Source organism: Silurus aristotelis, assembly GCF_946808225.1.
Source record: "Silurus aristotelis genome assembly, chromosome: 6".
In the NCBI taxonomy this organism is placed as follows: Eukaryota; Metazoa; Chordata; class Actinopteri; order Siluriformes; family Siluridae; genus Silurus; species Silurus aristotelis.
In genome coordinates this window covers 10,537,173-10,554,242 of record NC_139579.1, presented here as the reverse complement: position 1 = coordinate 10,554,242, position 17,070 = coordinate 10,537,173, and the positions used below count along the sequence as shown (strand labels likewise).

The window sequence follows — 17,070 nt, the reverse complement described above, 5'->3', positions numbered from 1 at the left end:
AGGAAGCTGGACAGACTCGGCAGACCCAAGCGTACTGTGAGGGTCTGCTGGGAACGTTTGGCCGAGTCTCCTGTCAGAGAGATCTTCAACTCCCACCTCCAGCGAAACTTTGACCGGATCCCGAGGGAGGCCGGAGATATTGAGTCCGAGTGGACCATGTTCTCCACCTCCATTGTCGAAGCGGCCGCTCGGAGCTGTGGCCGTAAGGTCTCCGGTGCCTGTTGAGGCGGCAATCCCCAAACCCGGTGGTGGAAACCGGAAGTAAGGGATGCCGTCAAGCTGAAGAAGGAGTCCTATCGGGCCTGGTTGGCTTGTGGGACTCCTGAGGCAGCTGACGGGTACCGGCAGGCCAAGCGAACTGCAGCCCGGGTGGTTGTCGAGGCAAAAACTCGGGCCTGGGAGGAGTTTGGTGAGGCCATGGAGAAGGACTATCGGCTGGCCTCGAAGAGATTCTGGCAGTGCCCTACCAATGCTGTTTACAGTAGAGGTGGGGAGCTGTTGACCTCAACTGGGGATGTCGTTTGACGGTGGAAGGAATACTTCGAGGATCTCCTCAATCCCGCTGACACGTCTTCCATTGAGGAAGCAGAGGCTGAGGGCTCAGAGGCGGACTCATCCATCACCCAAGCTGAAGTCAACGAGGTAGTAAAGAAACTCCTCGGTGGCAAGGCACCGGGGGTGGATGAGATCCGCCCTGAGTACCTCAAGTCTCTGGATGTTGTGGGGCTGTCTTGGCTGACACGCCTTTGCAGCATCGCGTGGCGGTCGGGGACAGTGCCTCTGGAATGGCAGACCGGGGTGGTGGTCCCTCTTTTTAAGAAGGGGGACCGGAGGGTGTGTTCCAACTATAGGGGGTTCACACTTCTCAGCCTACCTGGGAAAGTCTATGCCAGGGTACTGGAGAGGAGAATACGGCCGATAGTAGAACCTCGGATTCAGGAGGAACAGTGTGGTTTTCGTCCAGGCCGTGGAACACTGGACAAGCTCTATACCCTCTACAGGGTGCTGGAGGGTTCATGGGAGTTTGCCCAACCAGTCCACATGTGTTTTGTGGATTTGGAAAAGGCATTCGACTGTGTCCCTCGCGGCGGCCTGTGGAGGGTGCTCCGGGAGTATGGGGTCCGGGGCCCTTTACTAAGGGCTGTCCGGTCCCTGTACGACCGAAGCAGGAGCTTGGTTCGCATTGCCGGCAGGGCTGCCCTTTGTCACCGGTTCTGTTCATAATTTTTATGGACAGAATTTCTAGGCGCAGCCAGGGGCTGGAGGGTGTCCGGTTTGGTGACGACACGATTTCGTCTCTGCTCTTTGCAGATGATGTTGTCGTGTTGGCTTCATCAGACCAGGACCTTCAGCATGCACTGGGACGGTTTGCAGCCGAGTGTGAAGCGGCTGGGATGAGAATCAGCACCTCCAAATCCGAGGCCATGGTCGGAAAAGGGTGGCTTGCCCACTTCAGGTTGGTGGGGAGTTCCTGCCGCAAGTGTAGTAGTTTAAGTATCTTGGGGTTTTGTTCACGAGTGAGGGAATAGTGGAACGGGAGATTGACAGACGGATCGGTGCAGCTTCTGCAGTAATGCGGTCGATGTACCGGTCTGTCGTGGTGAAGAAAGAGCTGAGCCGCAAGGCGAAACTCTCTATTTACCGGTCAATCTACGTTCCCACTCTCACCTATGGTCATGACCGAAAGGACAAGATCCCGGATACAGGCGGCCGAAATGGGCTTTCTCCGCAGGGTGGCTGGGCGATCCCTTAGAGATAGGGTGAGAAGCTCGGTCACTCGGGAGGAGCTCAGAGTAGATCCGCTGCTCCTCCACATCGAGAGGGGTCAGCTGAGGTGGCTCGGGCATCTGTTCCGGATGCCTCCTGGACACCTTCCTGGGAAGGTGTTCCGGGCGCGTCCCACTGGGAGGAGACCCCGGGGAAGACCTAGGACACGCTGGAGAGACTATGTCTCCCGGCTGGCCTGGGAACGCCTTGGTGTCCCCCCGGAAGAGCTGGAAGAAGTGGCTAGGGAGAGGGAAGTCTGGGCATCTTTGCTTAGACTGCTGCCCCGCGACCCGGCCTCGGATAAGCGGCAGAAGATGGATGGATGGATGGATGTCTGAAAGAAATTTTCTAATTTTTGGCTCTGAGAGCAGGAGAGATGAAGTTAGCGGACTGCCTCATTCTCACACTGCAACATGGAAATGGAAGTGTTAATGGTTTGGGGTTGTTTTGAAGTATGGAATGCTGGTGAAAGGAAAACTGAACCAACATGGCTACCATTCCATACTACAAAACCATGCAATTCCGTCTGGACTGCAGCTCATTTTAACCGACTTCACCATAAAGCAAGACAATGAGACAAAGCTCATTGTAAGCACTATTTAGAGAGCAAACAGTAGGCTGGAAACAGTCAACACACATGAATCCTAGAGGTCAGAAAGAAATCTCCAAATAGTAAAGAACATCTTTTGGCGAGTTTTACAAGAGGCATGACATGGGCAAAGCATTTCTGCTGAATGTTTGCAGAAACAAATGTCCAGATGCCAAGTTTGTTTAATTCATGCGAAAGAAGGATTTTTTAATTAGTGACTGGGTTTGTTACATATAAATATAAATCATAAAAGACTAGGCATTTCCAAACTTTAACAGGATCTATATTAATTAATATTTGTAATATTAATACATTAATTTAACACAACTTCTTTTGTGTATGTGCTCGTGAATTGCACACAGTGAATTTAGTTATTCTGAAGTTCGGAGAGGAATTTCTGTGATTTTATATGTTCTGTTCACGCAGCAAATTTTAGAGGTGAATTTTCCATGTGTGGCGAGGAGGCTGCTGTGCCTTGATCCAACTATGTTTACTGACTGTTGCATTTAATCCTGATCTACATTATATTGCAAAATAGAAGCAAAAGATTACAGGTTTCAGGTTCAAAAACCGAACAGTACAGTTGACAGCTGATCTCCATATGGCCGTGACTAACCCCTGAACCATATACAATCATGGCAACAAGCAAGTACACCCTCCATCAGTGCTATGATTTTATTTATCAGGGCCTAAATTACATGTTGTGGTCCTCACTAACTAAAACAAACCTCGGGTGACAAACAAATCAACAAAGCACAATAGATTTCGTGATGTAATTAATGCATTGTGGATCTTACAACAAATCTTTCACCATGCTGCTCCACGTGCTTGTAGGTGGGGATGGAGATGGGCACAGCCTGCTTATCACCGTAGTCATAATTCAGATTAGCTGAGCTGTCCTCTCCAGAGTCGAGACCATCTACTTCCTGTGGTGGCACAGACAGAACAGCGAGCACCAGCTCTTTCTCTCCAGTTCGAATCAGATCCACCACCTGCTTATGTGTCGCTCCTTCCACACTTACGCCATTCCTACAAACAGACCAAGAAGAAAGAGCAGCTCACACAGGGGAGGGGAGTGGTGGTGGTGTGTATTAAGATTCAATCTAAAATAAGGCTGTGTTTTTGGTTGGTGCACTTCTGCAACGTAAAATCTGATTGTGCAGGCGTTCACAAATTCATATATCGTTTATTTTTTGCAGATTCATCACTCCGAAATGTATATTTAAAACATAACACGTGAATGGCTTTTGTGGGCAAAAGGACAAAAAAATTATATCATATTACCTCAGGACATTCCTATGATCCACAATAATCATCTGGATTTCAAAAGTTGCAATGGCAGAAAAATTCCAGCGCAGAAATAAAACAATACACATTCAAACTCACTAGTTGTAATTAATGCAAACATACAGGGCGGATTTATAAGACAGCAATTTGAAATCTGAGCTATTAAATGTAATTAAAAACAAAAGATTTACAGAAATTTTACACTGCCTGGCCAATGGGCTCCCATTGTTACTGCAAGACTTGAGCAAGAAATTACTGCAAGTCAGAAAAGAAATTAATATGGAGACATTTCATAAGCTCATCAAAATGATGCCATGGTGAAAGGGTGCCATAATCAAAGCAGTTGGTGGTCTAAAGATTTTTGTTTTTTTTGGCCAAACAGACGCAGTGTAAGATGCAGGTATGGAAGCCAATCCATGTGTGAAAGTGACGTCTCATGTTCCCTGACCCACTCTTTAATTTAAGCATCATCAATTAGCAAAGAAAATCCATGAAACTAACCTCACTTTGTGGACACAATGTTGATGATGTCACCAAGTAAAGCAACCCCAGATCATAACACTGCCTCCACAAACCTGTACTTTCGCATTTCTTCTTACCCTGTTGGACAGTTTTTAAACCACATTTGGTAGTTTCAGCTTGAGTTTTTCTCCTTTGTTTAAAAAAAAATAAAATGGGCATCAGATCAGGTCAAATAACTTGCTGCAGTTAAATCATATTAGTCACTGAACTAATTTTCCAATGGAAATTCTCACCTATTTGTTTATTTTAATCAGGCAGTGTACATAATGATATAACATAATAATATCACAAAAAAAGTATATCATGACAATTTTTTAGATTTATAGAATATTGAAACATACCTCTTCATTTTTTACATTTTGTTTTCTAGCAGCACAATGCTAAAATGTTTACATTCTTTTTTATATCTACTCTCCCATAATGACCAAACAGATTTGTGATCATCTTTTTTTTGCTACCAAATAAAACAGAAATAAAAATGAAATATCACACTGACATAAATATCCAGTGCATTTTCTCTTATACGTGGAAAAGTAGTTTGGGTGAATCCTATTTTTTCTAAATCTTGGAGATGTTGCAAATTCAATCGACTGGACATGATTTGAAAAGACACACATTTGTCTAGTTAAGGTCTAACGAGTGAAAATGATCAGAGCAAAAACCACAAAATGAGGTCAAATTAACTGCCTGGAGAGATCAGAGACAGGATCGTGCCAAGACCGAGATCTGAAGAAGGCTACAAAAATATTTCCGCTGCATTTAAGGTTCCCAAAAGCAAAGTGTCCTCCATAACACTTAAATGGATGTTTTGAACCACCAAGTCTTTTACTAGAGCTGGACACCAAACCAAGCAGGGGAGAAGGGCATTCGGAAGAAATGTAAACAAGAACCACATGGTTGAACTCCAGAGATCATTTGCTGACTGTTGACCATCTGCAAGTTTTTCTGATAATTGCAGGCCTCCACAGCTTTATTCTGGCAGAGTGGACTGAATAAAGCTTCTTCTTTGTGCAGGAAACATGAAAGAAGTGTTTGGCAATTTCAGATATTTATTTTCTTGAAAAAATAAAATACAATTACATGGTAACTTTCATGTTCTCAAGTTATCTCACGATTATACATGATCTCTGAATGTCAGTTCTAGGAAGAGTCCTGGTTGTATCACAATTCTTCTATTTAAGGATTACGGACACCACTGTGTTCTTCGGAACATTTTCCCAGAATGTTTTGCCGCCTTCCTCGAATCTGTGCCCTAGCATAACCCTGTTTCTGAGCTCTTCAGGAAGTCACGTTCAACTCATGGCTTGGTTTTTGCCGTGATCTACATTTTGAGCTGTTGAGTTTATACTGACGTGTGTGTTTCCAATTGATGTCAAATCTACTGAATATGACAATATATTCCAGTCAAAGTGTAAGTGACAAGATCCAGTGTAGAAACCTCTCAATGATGATGCAGAGAAATTGGATGAACCTGAGCTGCATTTCAAGTTTTAGAGTAGTCTTTTACACCTGAAAGTGAGTAAAGTTGGTCATCAGTTGGTCATTCTGTGAGCAGATCACAGAAATACAGCCAAAAGATTATTTTTTCCTAATAAAGGTGAAATGACAAAAACTTGGCAATATTTCTTCAATGATGTCTTTCTGTACAATGAGGAAAACCATGAAAAGACTGACTTTAAACCTGAGCAATAAATTGATGCAAAATATTAATAAAAAATTATTTAAAACACTGATACTTTAAACATATTTCAAATAAAGTTTTACCATCTCATAGAGTTTCTTTCTTGCCAGTCACCACTGGTTTGCTCATTAAGGATAAAGTTATAGGGACTTCTAAATTTCTAATTTATAGTATAAAGAGTATTAATATAATTAAAATATTTATCTATGTGAAGCTGCTTTAGAAAAATATCCATTTATAAATTTGTACATTTCTGACACAAATCTTAGGTGGATCCCATTTCTCTGGATCTTGGAGACGTAGCTACACTTTGGCGCCCACCCGGTGCAAATTTGATCACTTCGTTCCACTTTCCACCATCACTAATTCATAGCATCAATACAGAAAACAGAGCAACAGTGAAAGTGAGACAAGAGTGGATACCGAAACTGAGCAGCAAGTGTGTGCTCGAAGGAGATGAAACTTCGTTCAGCGAAAGGAAGTCGACGTTTCTGCTTCTTCAAGCCAACAGCATCTGAGAGAAAAGTTCACGGTCTGTCCATCTTTATCAAACTCTGGTGTGTTTAGCTGCTTAGTCCTGGTTATTTGCCCTGGTGCATATATAAACACAAACAACCCGTTTGCCTGCAGATCAAGACACCAACACTGTTACTACAGGAAGTCTTTCTTCTCGAAACAAAGTAGGGTGCAGTGCGATCACAATGAGAACACGAATCAACTGAACAGCAGGAGGTTGAACAAGCAGGCTGTGTATTCAGGGCTGACATTTCTCACCCTTCAGCTGCTAAACTGAAATACGAGGTGGCAAAAAAGCAACTGGTCTTATTAGTTTAACTTTATTTCCTTGCATTATTGCGGTGTGAAATCGAATTTGATCAGTAAGTAAAACTAAACCCGATAATTATATGAGAAAACTCAAAATAAAGCAGGATACAGAAAACCAATCATATACAGAGGCTACGACTTTTATTATTACACAAGACAACAACGCGCCCCCCACACACACATACACACACACACACGGGCCATAAAAGGAAGCATTACTAGACTATTCTAATAAAACTATAGGCAGTAATGAAAGAAGCTCATGTTACATTTTACACAATAATAAATAAAAAAAAAAATTCTTCCCCTTAAGATAAGCTTTACTCTCCCCCAGACTCCTCTTTTGTTCCCTTGTTCAAGAACGGGATAAAACACAAGAAATAGAGAAACTCCTTCAAAAGAATTGCTATATTACTGATCAGTAAGTTGGAGATTCAAGCCTCAGCACCACCGAGCTGCTTTACCCCGTGTGCTCCAGTGGCACATCATGGCTGACCCTGTGCTCTGACCCCAACTTCCTGACGAGCACAACTATGTGGAGAAACAGATACTGAAATGTATATATGATATTCTACACACTATTTTTCTTCTGCAGCATTAACATCTCCGCTTCTTCAAGTTCTGCAGCACCGATACTACAAGAGTGGAGTTTACAAACAATAAATGTCAGGCGTTCTAATAATAGTATGCAGTGTATCAGGGACGTTTCTGTAACTGACAAACTGACTAAAGGAGTCCTACAGTCACAGGAAAGGAGGAGACGGGATGGTCTCTCCTCAACATTAACATCAACAACTGCCTCTTCCTGCAATCAGGACCAGTTCAGAAGGTTTCCAGATAATAATGCTGCATTTTGCTAAAGTTAATTAATAACTTCAAATTTACATCCTCCAACTTTGAAAAGCAAAGCAAATGATTTCCTCAACTGTAAGAGACGTAAATTTTTGGTGGTTTGTAGCTTCATCCTGATTTTCACTTCCAATATTAATGTGACTCAATCTAATGCAACCAATCGCAACATCACAGTACACATTTACAACCGAAATGGCATGAATATTCAGTATACTACAGTAATAAATATTATAACCTCGCAATGTCAACACACAGGCTAATGCTGAATCTGTTCAGGTCTCTCAGAGAGCACAGCAAAGACTTAAAGTTATAGGTATGTCAGGTTCACTTCACAGTCTCGTGCTGAGCGAGTTATGTAATTTGGTCCGGCATGTTTTTTGCGTTCAGAGGTGACAGAGAAAGAAATAACATCGTATTCTAAGCCTCAAAAGATGCAGCCTACCAATCTAACAGATCTAATAAAAAACTAATTTAGAACAGCAAGTGCTGTTTCAGTTGTTTCTTGTCATGTCCTGTTTCCTGAATGTTGTCCTCACTTCCTGTTAGCTTGCAGACTGAATGTGACTATGCTGGGCAAATTACAGCAAAAAATAAACTAGAATCAAATAAAATGCACATACTGCATAAAAACAGTAAACTACGGTGACTATGCATGTGAAGAAACGCGCATTACGCAAGCATCATTTAGCGTCACATGGCTGGGTCAAGTCAGCAAATTGCACAGAGTAAACTGCAACTTCATTAAACAGAACCACCAAGAGAACTGATTTATTTGGATTGGGAAAGTGATTGCGTACGCATTATCATGGGCAAGTCAATAGCGCAAGATTTTACCAATAGAATATGTAAAAATGTGCCATGCATACTGCAAACAAGCTAAATCAGTTAGCTAAAACACTTGTGCACTTGTCCAATAATACAACAGCCAACAAGGATAATATATAGTAACACAACGTCATCACATAATTCTCTGCAGTAGTATTAAATAACACCAAAGCCACTGAAATCAGGTGTTTTAGCTGACCTAGGAGCTCTATTTCAGCTACACGTCCATCATCTTTTAAATCTGCACATTTGCACATTTTTTCAAGAAGTGTTTATACATTTCAGTCATAACTTTTCTTCATTCAATGTTCTGAGATAAAAATAAAAAATCCAATTAAATAAAAATTGTAAATCCAATGTCATGAATTGAATCGAATCATGACTAGAGCCCTTATAACAGGTGGTGTGAAGCCTCAGAGGTGTGCATTAGGACAATTTGTGTTCTCTGCAGAGGTGAGAAGTACCGAAGTACAAATACTTTCTTCTCACTGCGCTCTGTGTTCCTTCCACTGGTGTATCATTTCCCTGCTCTCACACACCTCAGACGTAGGCTAGTTTACAAAGCTAACAACAAGCAGGGAACAAGGCAACAAGAAGTCTGGGGTTAACGTGGATGAGACAGAGGGAGTCAGTGATGCAAACATGACTGGGAACAGACACATTCCTGATCACCAGCATCTTTTCTCTGCTTGTGTTCTCTATGGTGGATTTTTAGCCTGGATACATTCATTAGAGAACAAAATTAGAAATTCTTATATAGTAATATGATGTGAGGTCCAGTTTCCAGTGTGACGCTAAAACAGGTAGTAATAATGACTACTTTTTACTTAAGTACATGTCAGAGCCCAATCTTCTTTACTTTAACTTGACTTGGTTCTTCAACGCCGGAACTAAAAGGTGAAAATGTGATTCTATCAGCGCTTCTCCACCACTGAGGTTCAGTAAAGAGCTCTCATTGGTCTCTGCACTGTTTTCCACATTTAGCTAAATCTGGCAGAGAGTTACTGAGATTCGTCGATGCACTATATCTCAAATCAAGCGCTGTCGCCTGTTGTGTAAATCAACAATCCAACACGACGTCACCCTGACTTCCTGTTTCACAAGGAAATAGGTCAACATACAGAATAAAATCACAGCTTTGAATCTTTATCGGGGGGAAAACAGAGAGCTGTTCAGAGTCATCAATAAAGTCGTTATGAAACATCTATTATAAAACTTCTATTGCTTTCAAGCCCAATGACAAAATGTATCCTAATAACACACAGCAGTCAGGGAGCGCCGTCTCGATATTACAGGATTCACCTCTTATCTAGTAAACTGCCTCATCGAGCTAAAGGGAAAGAACAACAGTTTCACATACGTTGCTGACTTTTAGTTTAATTCAGCTTTTGCTTTTGTTGCTTGTACATTCGAGATCGACCGAAGCAGAAGTCTGTTTTACATATATGTATGTGAAAGAGGATATGAATATCAAAAAGGGGAAATATTCCCAAACCTCAGATTAAAAGTTTATAGGTTTCAAAGACTGAATATCAAAACGGCCAACTGACGGCGGAAAAATACAGAAAAATAATGTAGAAATGAAATGAAATACTGATGTAACACAAAAAAACTATTTTTTAACCCTAGATCAGCACTTTCAGAATTGAGTAAAATGTAATAATACAAGACTTCATGTCCAAAAAAACATTCATGTCCAAAAGTATCTGGACAGTAATATAAACTGTGGTGAACCTGCAATGTTGAATTAAAGCTGCTGGATAAAACAGGAAATGTCAAAGCATTCGATCGCTCCTGAAGTCTAGAGACTGGACAGAGAGATCACTGAAGTTTTAGTTTATTTATTTTAGATTGTGTTCAAAGTTTTCCTTTATTTTCCTATAGAAGATCAGAGCTTTGCAATGAATATAATGACAAATATTTAAGAGCAGAAGAACCTCCACCACCCAGGACTGAACCCTATTTTGAGAGCTGGTGGTTTCTTCTCTTGCCTGAGCAGGTGAAGCTGAAGCTCTGTGTTTGTGATTGAACTCAGACATGGTGAGTGTTAATGAGAGCAGCTGAATGTTATTTAGACAGAAATGAGTGTCAGCTCGGGTGTTTGCAGAGACCAGACTCAACGCGCTAGAATGAAGTGAAATACGATAATAAACTGAATGAAAAGGCACGTACACCTCCAGGATTCGGTCTCCTTTACATATCCCGGCTCGGTCCGCCGCCCCCCCGGGTAACACGGCGCTGACGTGCTGCAGAGGAGCGTACAGCTCGCCGTTAATGCTGCGCAGCTGGCCGCCTTCGCTAACCTGCCCGCGGACGTTAAACCCGTAGCCCGACTCCGACTTGATAATCCGAACGATGCGGGGTCCCGTCGTTACCGTGTGAACAACGGAGCCGTGTCTAGACGTCGCGGGGACCGTCACCTGGCACGGAGCGGCGCCGTAAGCCGCGTCTTCTTCCACGTCCGCCATGTTCAACCGGCGCGCCGCCGTGACTGGAGCGTGAGCGTGAACGCGCCCGCCGCACGGCCCGAGCTATAGCTCTGCATTCGACTTCCGACTCGGACTGAAAAAAATAAAGTAACTGGGAAATCCTACTCGGAAACTCAGCGCTCATCAAACCACGAGATCAGCAAGTGACACCGAAATTATCATTTTACTGCAGAAGGAACAAATACTACAGATTTCTTACTGTTTCATGAGTTCACTGGATTTTCTATTAAATTCTATTCCGTTAAATACAATTTGAATTTGAATCATACAATTCAAAAAGTTCAATTAAATTACAATCAATACAATTCAATTTAATTAAAATTACTTTAATTCAATTACATTTAAATGCAATTTAGTTCAGTTCAATACAATACAATTCTCCTCCTTCTTCTTCTTCTTCTTCTTCTTCTTCTTCTTCTTCTTCCAGCTTCTCCCATTAGGGAGAACACAGCGGGTCATGCGTCTCCATACCCCCCTGTCCTCTACATCTGCCTCTTTCAAACCAACCACCTGCATGTCTTCCCTCACCACATCCATAAACCTCCTCCTTGGTCTTCCTCTTTTCCTCCTTCCTGGTGGCTCCATCCTCAGCATTCTCCTACTGATATACCCCATGTCCCTCCTCTGCACACGTCCAAACCATCTCAATTTCACCTCCCTTGCTTTGTCTCCATAACGTTCTACATGCAATGTCTCTCTAATAAACTCATTTCTAATCCTGTCCATCCTCGTCACTCCTAACTTCAACATCTCCAGCTCTGCTACCTCCAGCTCCACCTCCTGTCTTTTACTCAATGCCACTGTCTCTAAACCATTCAACATCTCAGGTCTCACCACAGTCCTATAAACTTTCCCTTTCATTCTTGCAGATACTCTTCTATCACAAATCACTCCTGCTATCACTCTTCTTCACCCACTCCACCCTGCCTGCACTCTTTTCTTCACTCCTTTAACACACTCTCCATTACTTTGCACTGTTGACCCCAGATACCTGAACTCCTCCACCTTTACCACCTCTTCTCCCTGTAACTGCACCACTCCACTGCCCTCCCTTTCATTCACACACATGTACTCTGTCTTACTCCTACTGACTTTCATTCCCCTTCTCTCCAGTGATCAACCCTCTTGATCAACCCTATCAAATAAAAAAGACAAATTGCTATTTTATATTTGAAATACATGTATTATAAATACTGCCCATCCCTATCTAGCAGGGTACAGCAACCTACTGCTAAACATTGGTACATTTTTGTACCTTCTTGTTTGTACTTCTAAAAGAACATGTATGCACCCCTAGTGATAAAAATTTACCTTTAAGTCCTGGTATGGGTTAAAATTACATTCTGATCATACATGCACACAGAACATCAGTGAAATGTTATGAAAAACATCAGAATGTAATTTGAAACCGTACCAGGACACAAAGGCAAACTGTGAAACATTTTGATGTGAAAATAAACGGACACAGTAAACAGTAAAATGCTGCTTTTTTCATTTAAACAGTAAAATCCTCTATAAATCAATGCATCCAAAATAATGTAGTTGTTTTCGAGAAAGTATAAACAGTATACAGTGAATCAACAGCATTCAGTCAACATTCAGATGCTGTGTCTGAAATCACACCCTCATTCACTATTCCCTACATTAGTTTACTAGTATAATCCACTTAACAGAGTGAATGAAAACAAATAATTGAAATGAAACTGATGAACACCTGCTGTTTACAAGGAGAATCACTGAAGGAAAGAACAAGAAACAAAACTACAACTGACATACAGTTACACCCTTAGATGAAATCAACTGAATTAAAACAGAGGATGATTAAACAACTCCAAAAGCACATTTCTGATGATAAGAAAAAGTCAGGAGAGATTGAAAAGTTTTGGAATAGATTTATTTTAATAGTAATATAACTCCCTAAAACGTTTAGAATTTTTAAAGCATTTAATGCACCAAACCTTCACACAGGCACATGCACATCAAGACTCAGCACATGAAACTCAACAATGGCCACTATTAACAAGATTTTATGCCACAATGCATGCTGGGTGCCAAAATAGTACAAAACTCCCAGCATGCATTGCACGCTGAAAACATTATGCAGCTGAATACTCTTACTATTTTCTTCATTTGCATTTATTTTGGTATTGTTTGGTTTGTTGTAACTTTTCAGTAGACTTCTGTGTGATGTTCAGAGTTGATCTGGTTTTTGTTTTCCATTTTTGATGGTCACTAATGTTGAGACTCATACACTGAGTGTTCAAAGCTATTTCAGTGTCTTACTAACATAGTGCACTTTTAATAAGTGGTTACATTTTGATTGGAATCGGTGATTTAGATCAGCTTATAATGGCTTTGACCTCACAAACACAGCCAACCACATCTAACTCTTTCTATTGGTTTTTCTTGCTGTTAAAACTATGCTTAACAAACACAACTAATTGGTTTTAGCCCAACTACAGCAAACACTGATCACAATTACAGTGACTTCAATTTAACTGCTCTAAAATTGCTGTAAAAACATGTATAAGGACATTGTGACAGCAGTGAAGTGTGCAGTAGGAAAGACAGGTTCAAGGTGGAGGTTGGACTGCATCAAGGGTCGGCTCTGAGCCCTTCCCTGTTTGCAGTGGTGATGGACAGGTTGGCAGATGAGGTCAGACAGGAGTCTTCCTGGATAATGATGTTGGCAGATCATATTGTAATTTGTGGTGAGAGTAGGAAGCAGGTTGAGAACAGCCTGGAGAGGTGGAGGTACACACTGGAGAGAAGGGGAATGAAAGTCAGTAGGAGTAAGACAGAGTGCGTGTGTAAATGAGAGGAACCACCAACTTTATTTACTCATTTTAATCTGTATTTAATATTTGATGTAACGGATAATATTTGTTAGAAATTGATTGATATATGAATTTTATTTATTAGAAAAAAGTTTTTAAAAACATTTCAATCAACAAACCTTTAGATCTACTGCACTGTTTAAACACACACACATCAAGAATCAGCACATGAAACGCAAGAATGGCAACTATTATCAAAACTGTCTGCAAGCTGCAATGCATGCTGGGTGCTAGAAAAGTACAAAATTCCCAGCATGCATTGCAGCATGAGTCACCTATTCAGCTGAATGCTCTTACTATTTTGGTATTGTTTGGTTTACTGGGATTTCTAGTAGACTTTTTTGTGATATTCAGCGTTGATCTGGTTTTGTTTTTCCATTTTTCTTGTTAAGACTCATACACTGATTGTTGGTCATGGTGTGTGTTTTATTTCTGCCACAGCTCAAAGCTTTTATTTGTGCATGGTGTGTGTAGTATCAGTGGAGTAATTTAAGTGTATTAGTAATATTTCACATTTTTATAAGATATTAAATCTTGAACAAAATCACTGAATTATGGATTTTACATTACACACAAAACAACCACAATTGACCCTGTTTTTTGGGGGGCTTTTCTTGCTATAAAAACTTTGCTTAATAAACACAACTAATTATAACAACCAAAGAAAAACAAATTTTAAAACATCAAGGTTCAAGAGCCAAAAGACAGCAAACACTGATCACCATTACGGTGACTTCATATGAAAGAACAACAGCTGAAATCTCTATTAGAGCTTTTGTACACATAAGACAGAAATTAAATTACACTGTCACATTTTGTTACATGTACACTAATGTAATGTGAACACCAGTGTTGGGCAGTAACGCGTTCGGTAACGCGTTACTTTTTAGAGTAACTAATACTGTAATGTGTTACTTTTAAAAATAAAGTAACACCGTTACCGTATGGTGCGTTACCCGTTACGTTTTTAAATGAATTAATTTGGGCTGAAGTGTAGACTACAGCCTAACTTTCTTACAGCAGCGTCGCATTGTAGGATTGGTGGATAAACCACTGTAAACACAAAGAAGACGCACTGTGGGCGTGTCTCCATTTATTCAGGTCTGTGCGGCAGTAATGGCGAGGCGAGGCGAGAGCAAGACGAGTTTCTCAAAGTGGAAATATGCTCATTATTTCACTTTAGTTGAGTATAAAGACAAAAACTTTTAAGTCAAATGTAAGCTGTGTCTTTCTGGTTCGAACCTCGTATCTACTGAAATAAACAGCAACTCCAATCTGTTGAAACACCTCCAGGACCTCCATGCCTGAGGAGCTAGTAGCTATGCGCTAACCCGGTGTTCTACATTGTTGATAGTTTTCATACTTCAGCTGTAAAAGGAACATGTTTAAGAGCTCAACACAACAGCAGACGCCACTTTAGTTTTTGATTGTGAATATATTATTCAGCTTGTTTTATTATTTATTTCAGAAATCCTTGTGATATATTCAGTTTGTGTTGGTCTGACTTTAATAAAATAGTGTTTAAAAATTACTTTGTGTTTAAGTCAGTTTTGTGTTTGTATAAACCATAACGCATGAAAGGGCATAATTGGAACATTAAAGAAGGTTCTTTTAAAAAGTAACTTAAAAGTTACTTTTAACAGTTACGCATTACTTTTTGGTGTAAGTAATGAATGAAGTAACGAGTAACTGTAACTAGTTACTATTTTTTAGTAACGAGCACAACACTGGTGAACACATTAAAACTGAGAATGTATTTTACTTAAGTGCACATACTGAATTACTGCAAAATCTGCATTTTCTGTATGAAATTAAATATATGCAACATGCAGCATAATACCAATATTTCTCTATCCGTCCTTAACTTAACACAGGTTCTACTCTGCTGCACAATAGTAATCCACAGAACCCACACACTGTAAAAAATTGTCCTGTAAATTAACAGTAAAAAAAAAGGTTAATCAAAATCAGGTTTATTGGCCAAGTGTGTTGACACACAAGGAATTTGGTTCCAGCTGTTGGTGACTCTCAAAAGTAGAGTATAGCTTGGGCTATACAAGACAAAACCGAATATATGAGACAATACGAGTCAATACGTGTATTAAATAGGACAAAATATGGAGAGTATATGACAGATCAGTAATGTTCATAAAGTTTAAGAGTGCATGGTAGTGCAAATTACAGTATTGTGCATCACATAAGATAAAGAATTTACTTTAGAACTTTACATTTACCAACTACTATTTTTTAGAAATTAATATTTATAATGTTTAAATAATGTGAGTAAACAAGTATTGAGAATCTATTTTATTGGAGCACACAAAGCAAAACTTAATGAACTACGCAGAATCTTAAAAGCATCAATTCAAGCAAAATGACTTACAGATAACAGCAGCACCCATTCATGTGCTATTAAAACTAGCAAAGAGATTCTCACTGCATCAATAACTACACAGTTACTGCCTTTATATAAAACTACATTCAGCATAATATCAATAGCGCACTGTCAATCCTCAATTTAAACACAGGCTCTACTCTCCTGCACAATGGTACCCATGATACACACAACAAGTACTTGTTTTTTTTTTTTGCAATATCTACAGTTTTTCAGTTTGCTTCCATAAATTACATTTTTACTGTTAAAATACATTTCAGTGTGTGTGGTTTTTTCTATTAAACCCCTTTAATCCCACAGCAAATTCTCACACTACAGAGTGGTGAAGTAACACTGAAGCAGTGATGAAGTTAATGAGATCATGAAGTGACTAATTAAATGAAGATTGATCGTTAGTGATGAACGCCTCTGAACAAGCAAAATCACTGAAGGAAAGAGAAACAAGAGCAGAGAAACACAACTTACGACCAAAGCCATAGATGAAATCAACTGAAAAGAAAACAACCCCACATACCAGTTTCACTTATTACTAACCAGTGTGACTTTATTTCTGTCATTATGTGTACAAAAGCTCTAATTGAGATTTCAGGTGTTGTACTTTCATTTGAAGTCACCATGGTGATGATCAGTGTTTAATGTAGTGTGGCTCTTAATTCTTTTTAAAATGAGTTTTTTGTTGTTTGCTGTGATTAGATTGAGGCTTAGACTTAGAAATATACTTTATTTTCCTGTAGGGAAAATTATAGCAGCAGCAGGTATAAATAAACAGAATAGCTGTGTTTATTAAACATAACTTTTATAGCAAAAGAATCCAAAAGAAACCAGGGTCAGATGAGGTTGGTTTTGTGTGTGATGTCAAACTTATTATTAGCTGGTCTAATTCTCTGATCTCACTCAATGTTTAATCTAATAAAAAGTGTGATATATTATTAATACACTTAAATTACACCACTGATACTGCAGCAATTAACGATGTAATAGTCCTACATACACCATGCACA

General features: G+C 40.1%; 1 protein-coding gene across 1 annotated transcript in view; it reads right to left on the bottom strand.

The window, feature by feature from the left end:
• The window catches only part of snx27a (sorting nexin 27a), a 35,623-nt gene extending 24,708 nt beyond the window's left edge, over positions 1-10,915 (bottom strand). Inside the window, exons 1-2 of the mRNA XM_083543310.1 lie at positions 10,521-10,915; positions 3,154-3,385 (exon numbers count right to left, since the gene is read on the bottom strand). Of these exons, the coding sequence (XP_083399436.1) occupies positions 3,154-3,385; positions 10,521-10,816 (528 nt within the window). The 5' untranslated portion in view covers positions 10,817-10,915. The remainder of the gene's footprint in view (positions 1-3,153; positions 3,386-10,520) is intronic.
• Positions 10,916-17,070: the final 6,155 nt, after the last annotated feature.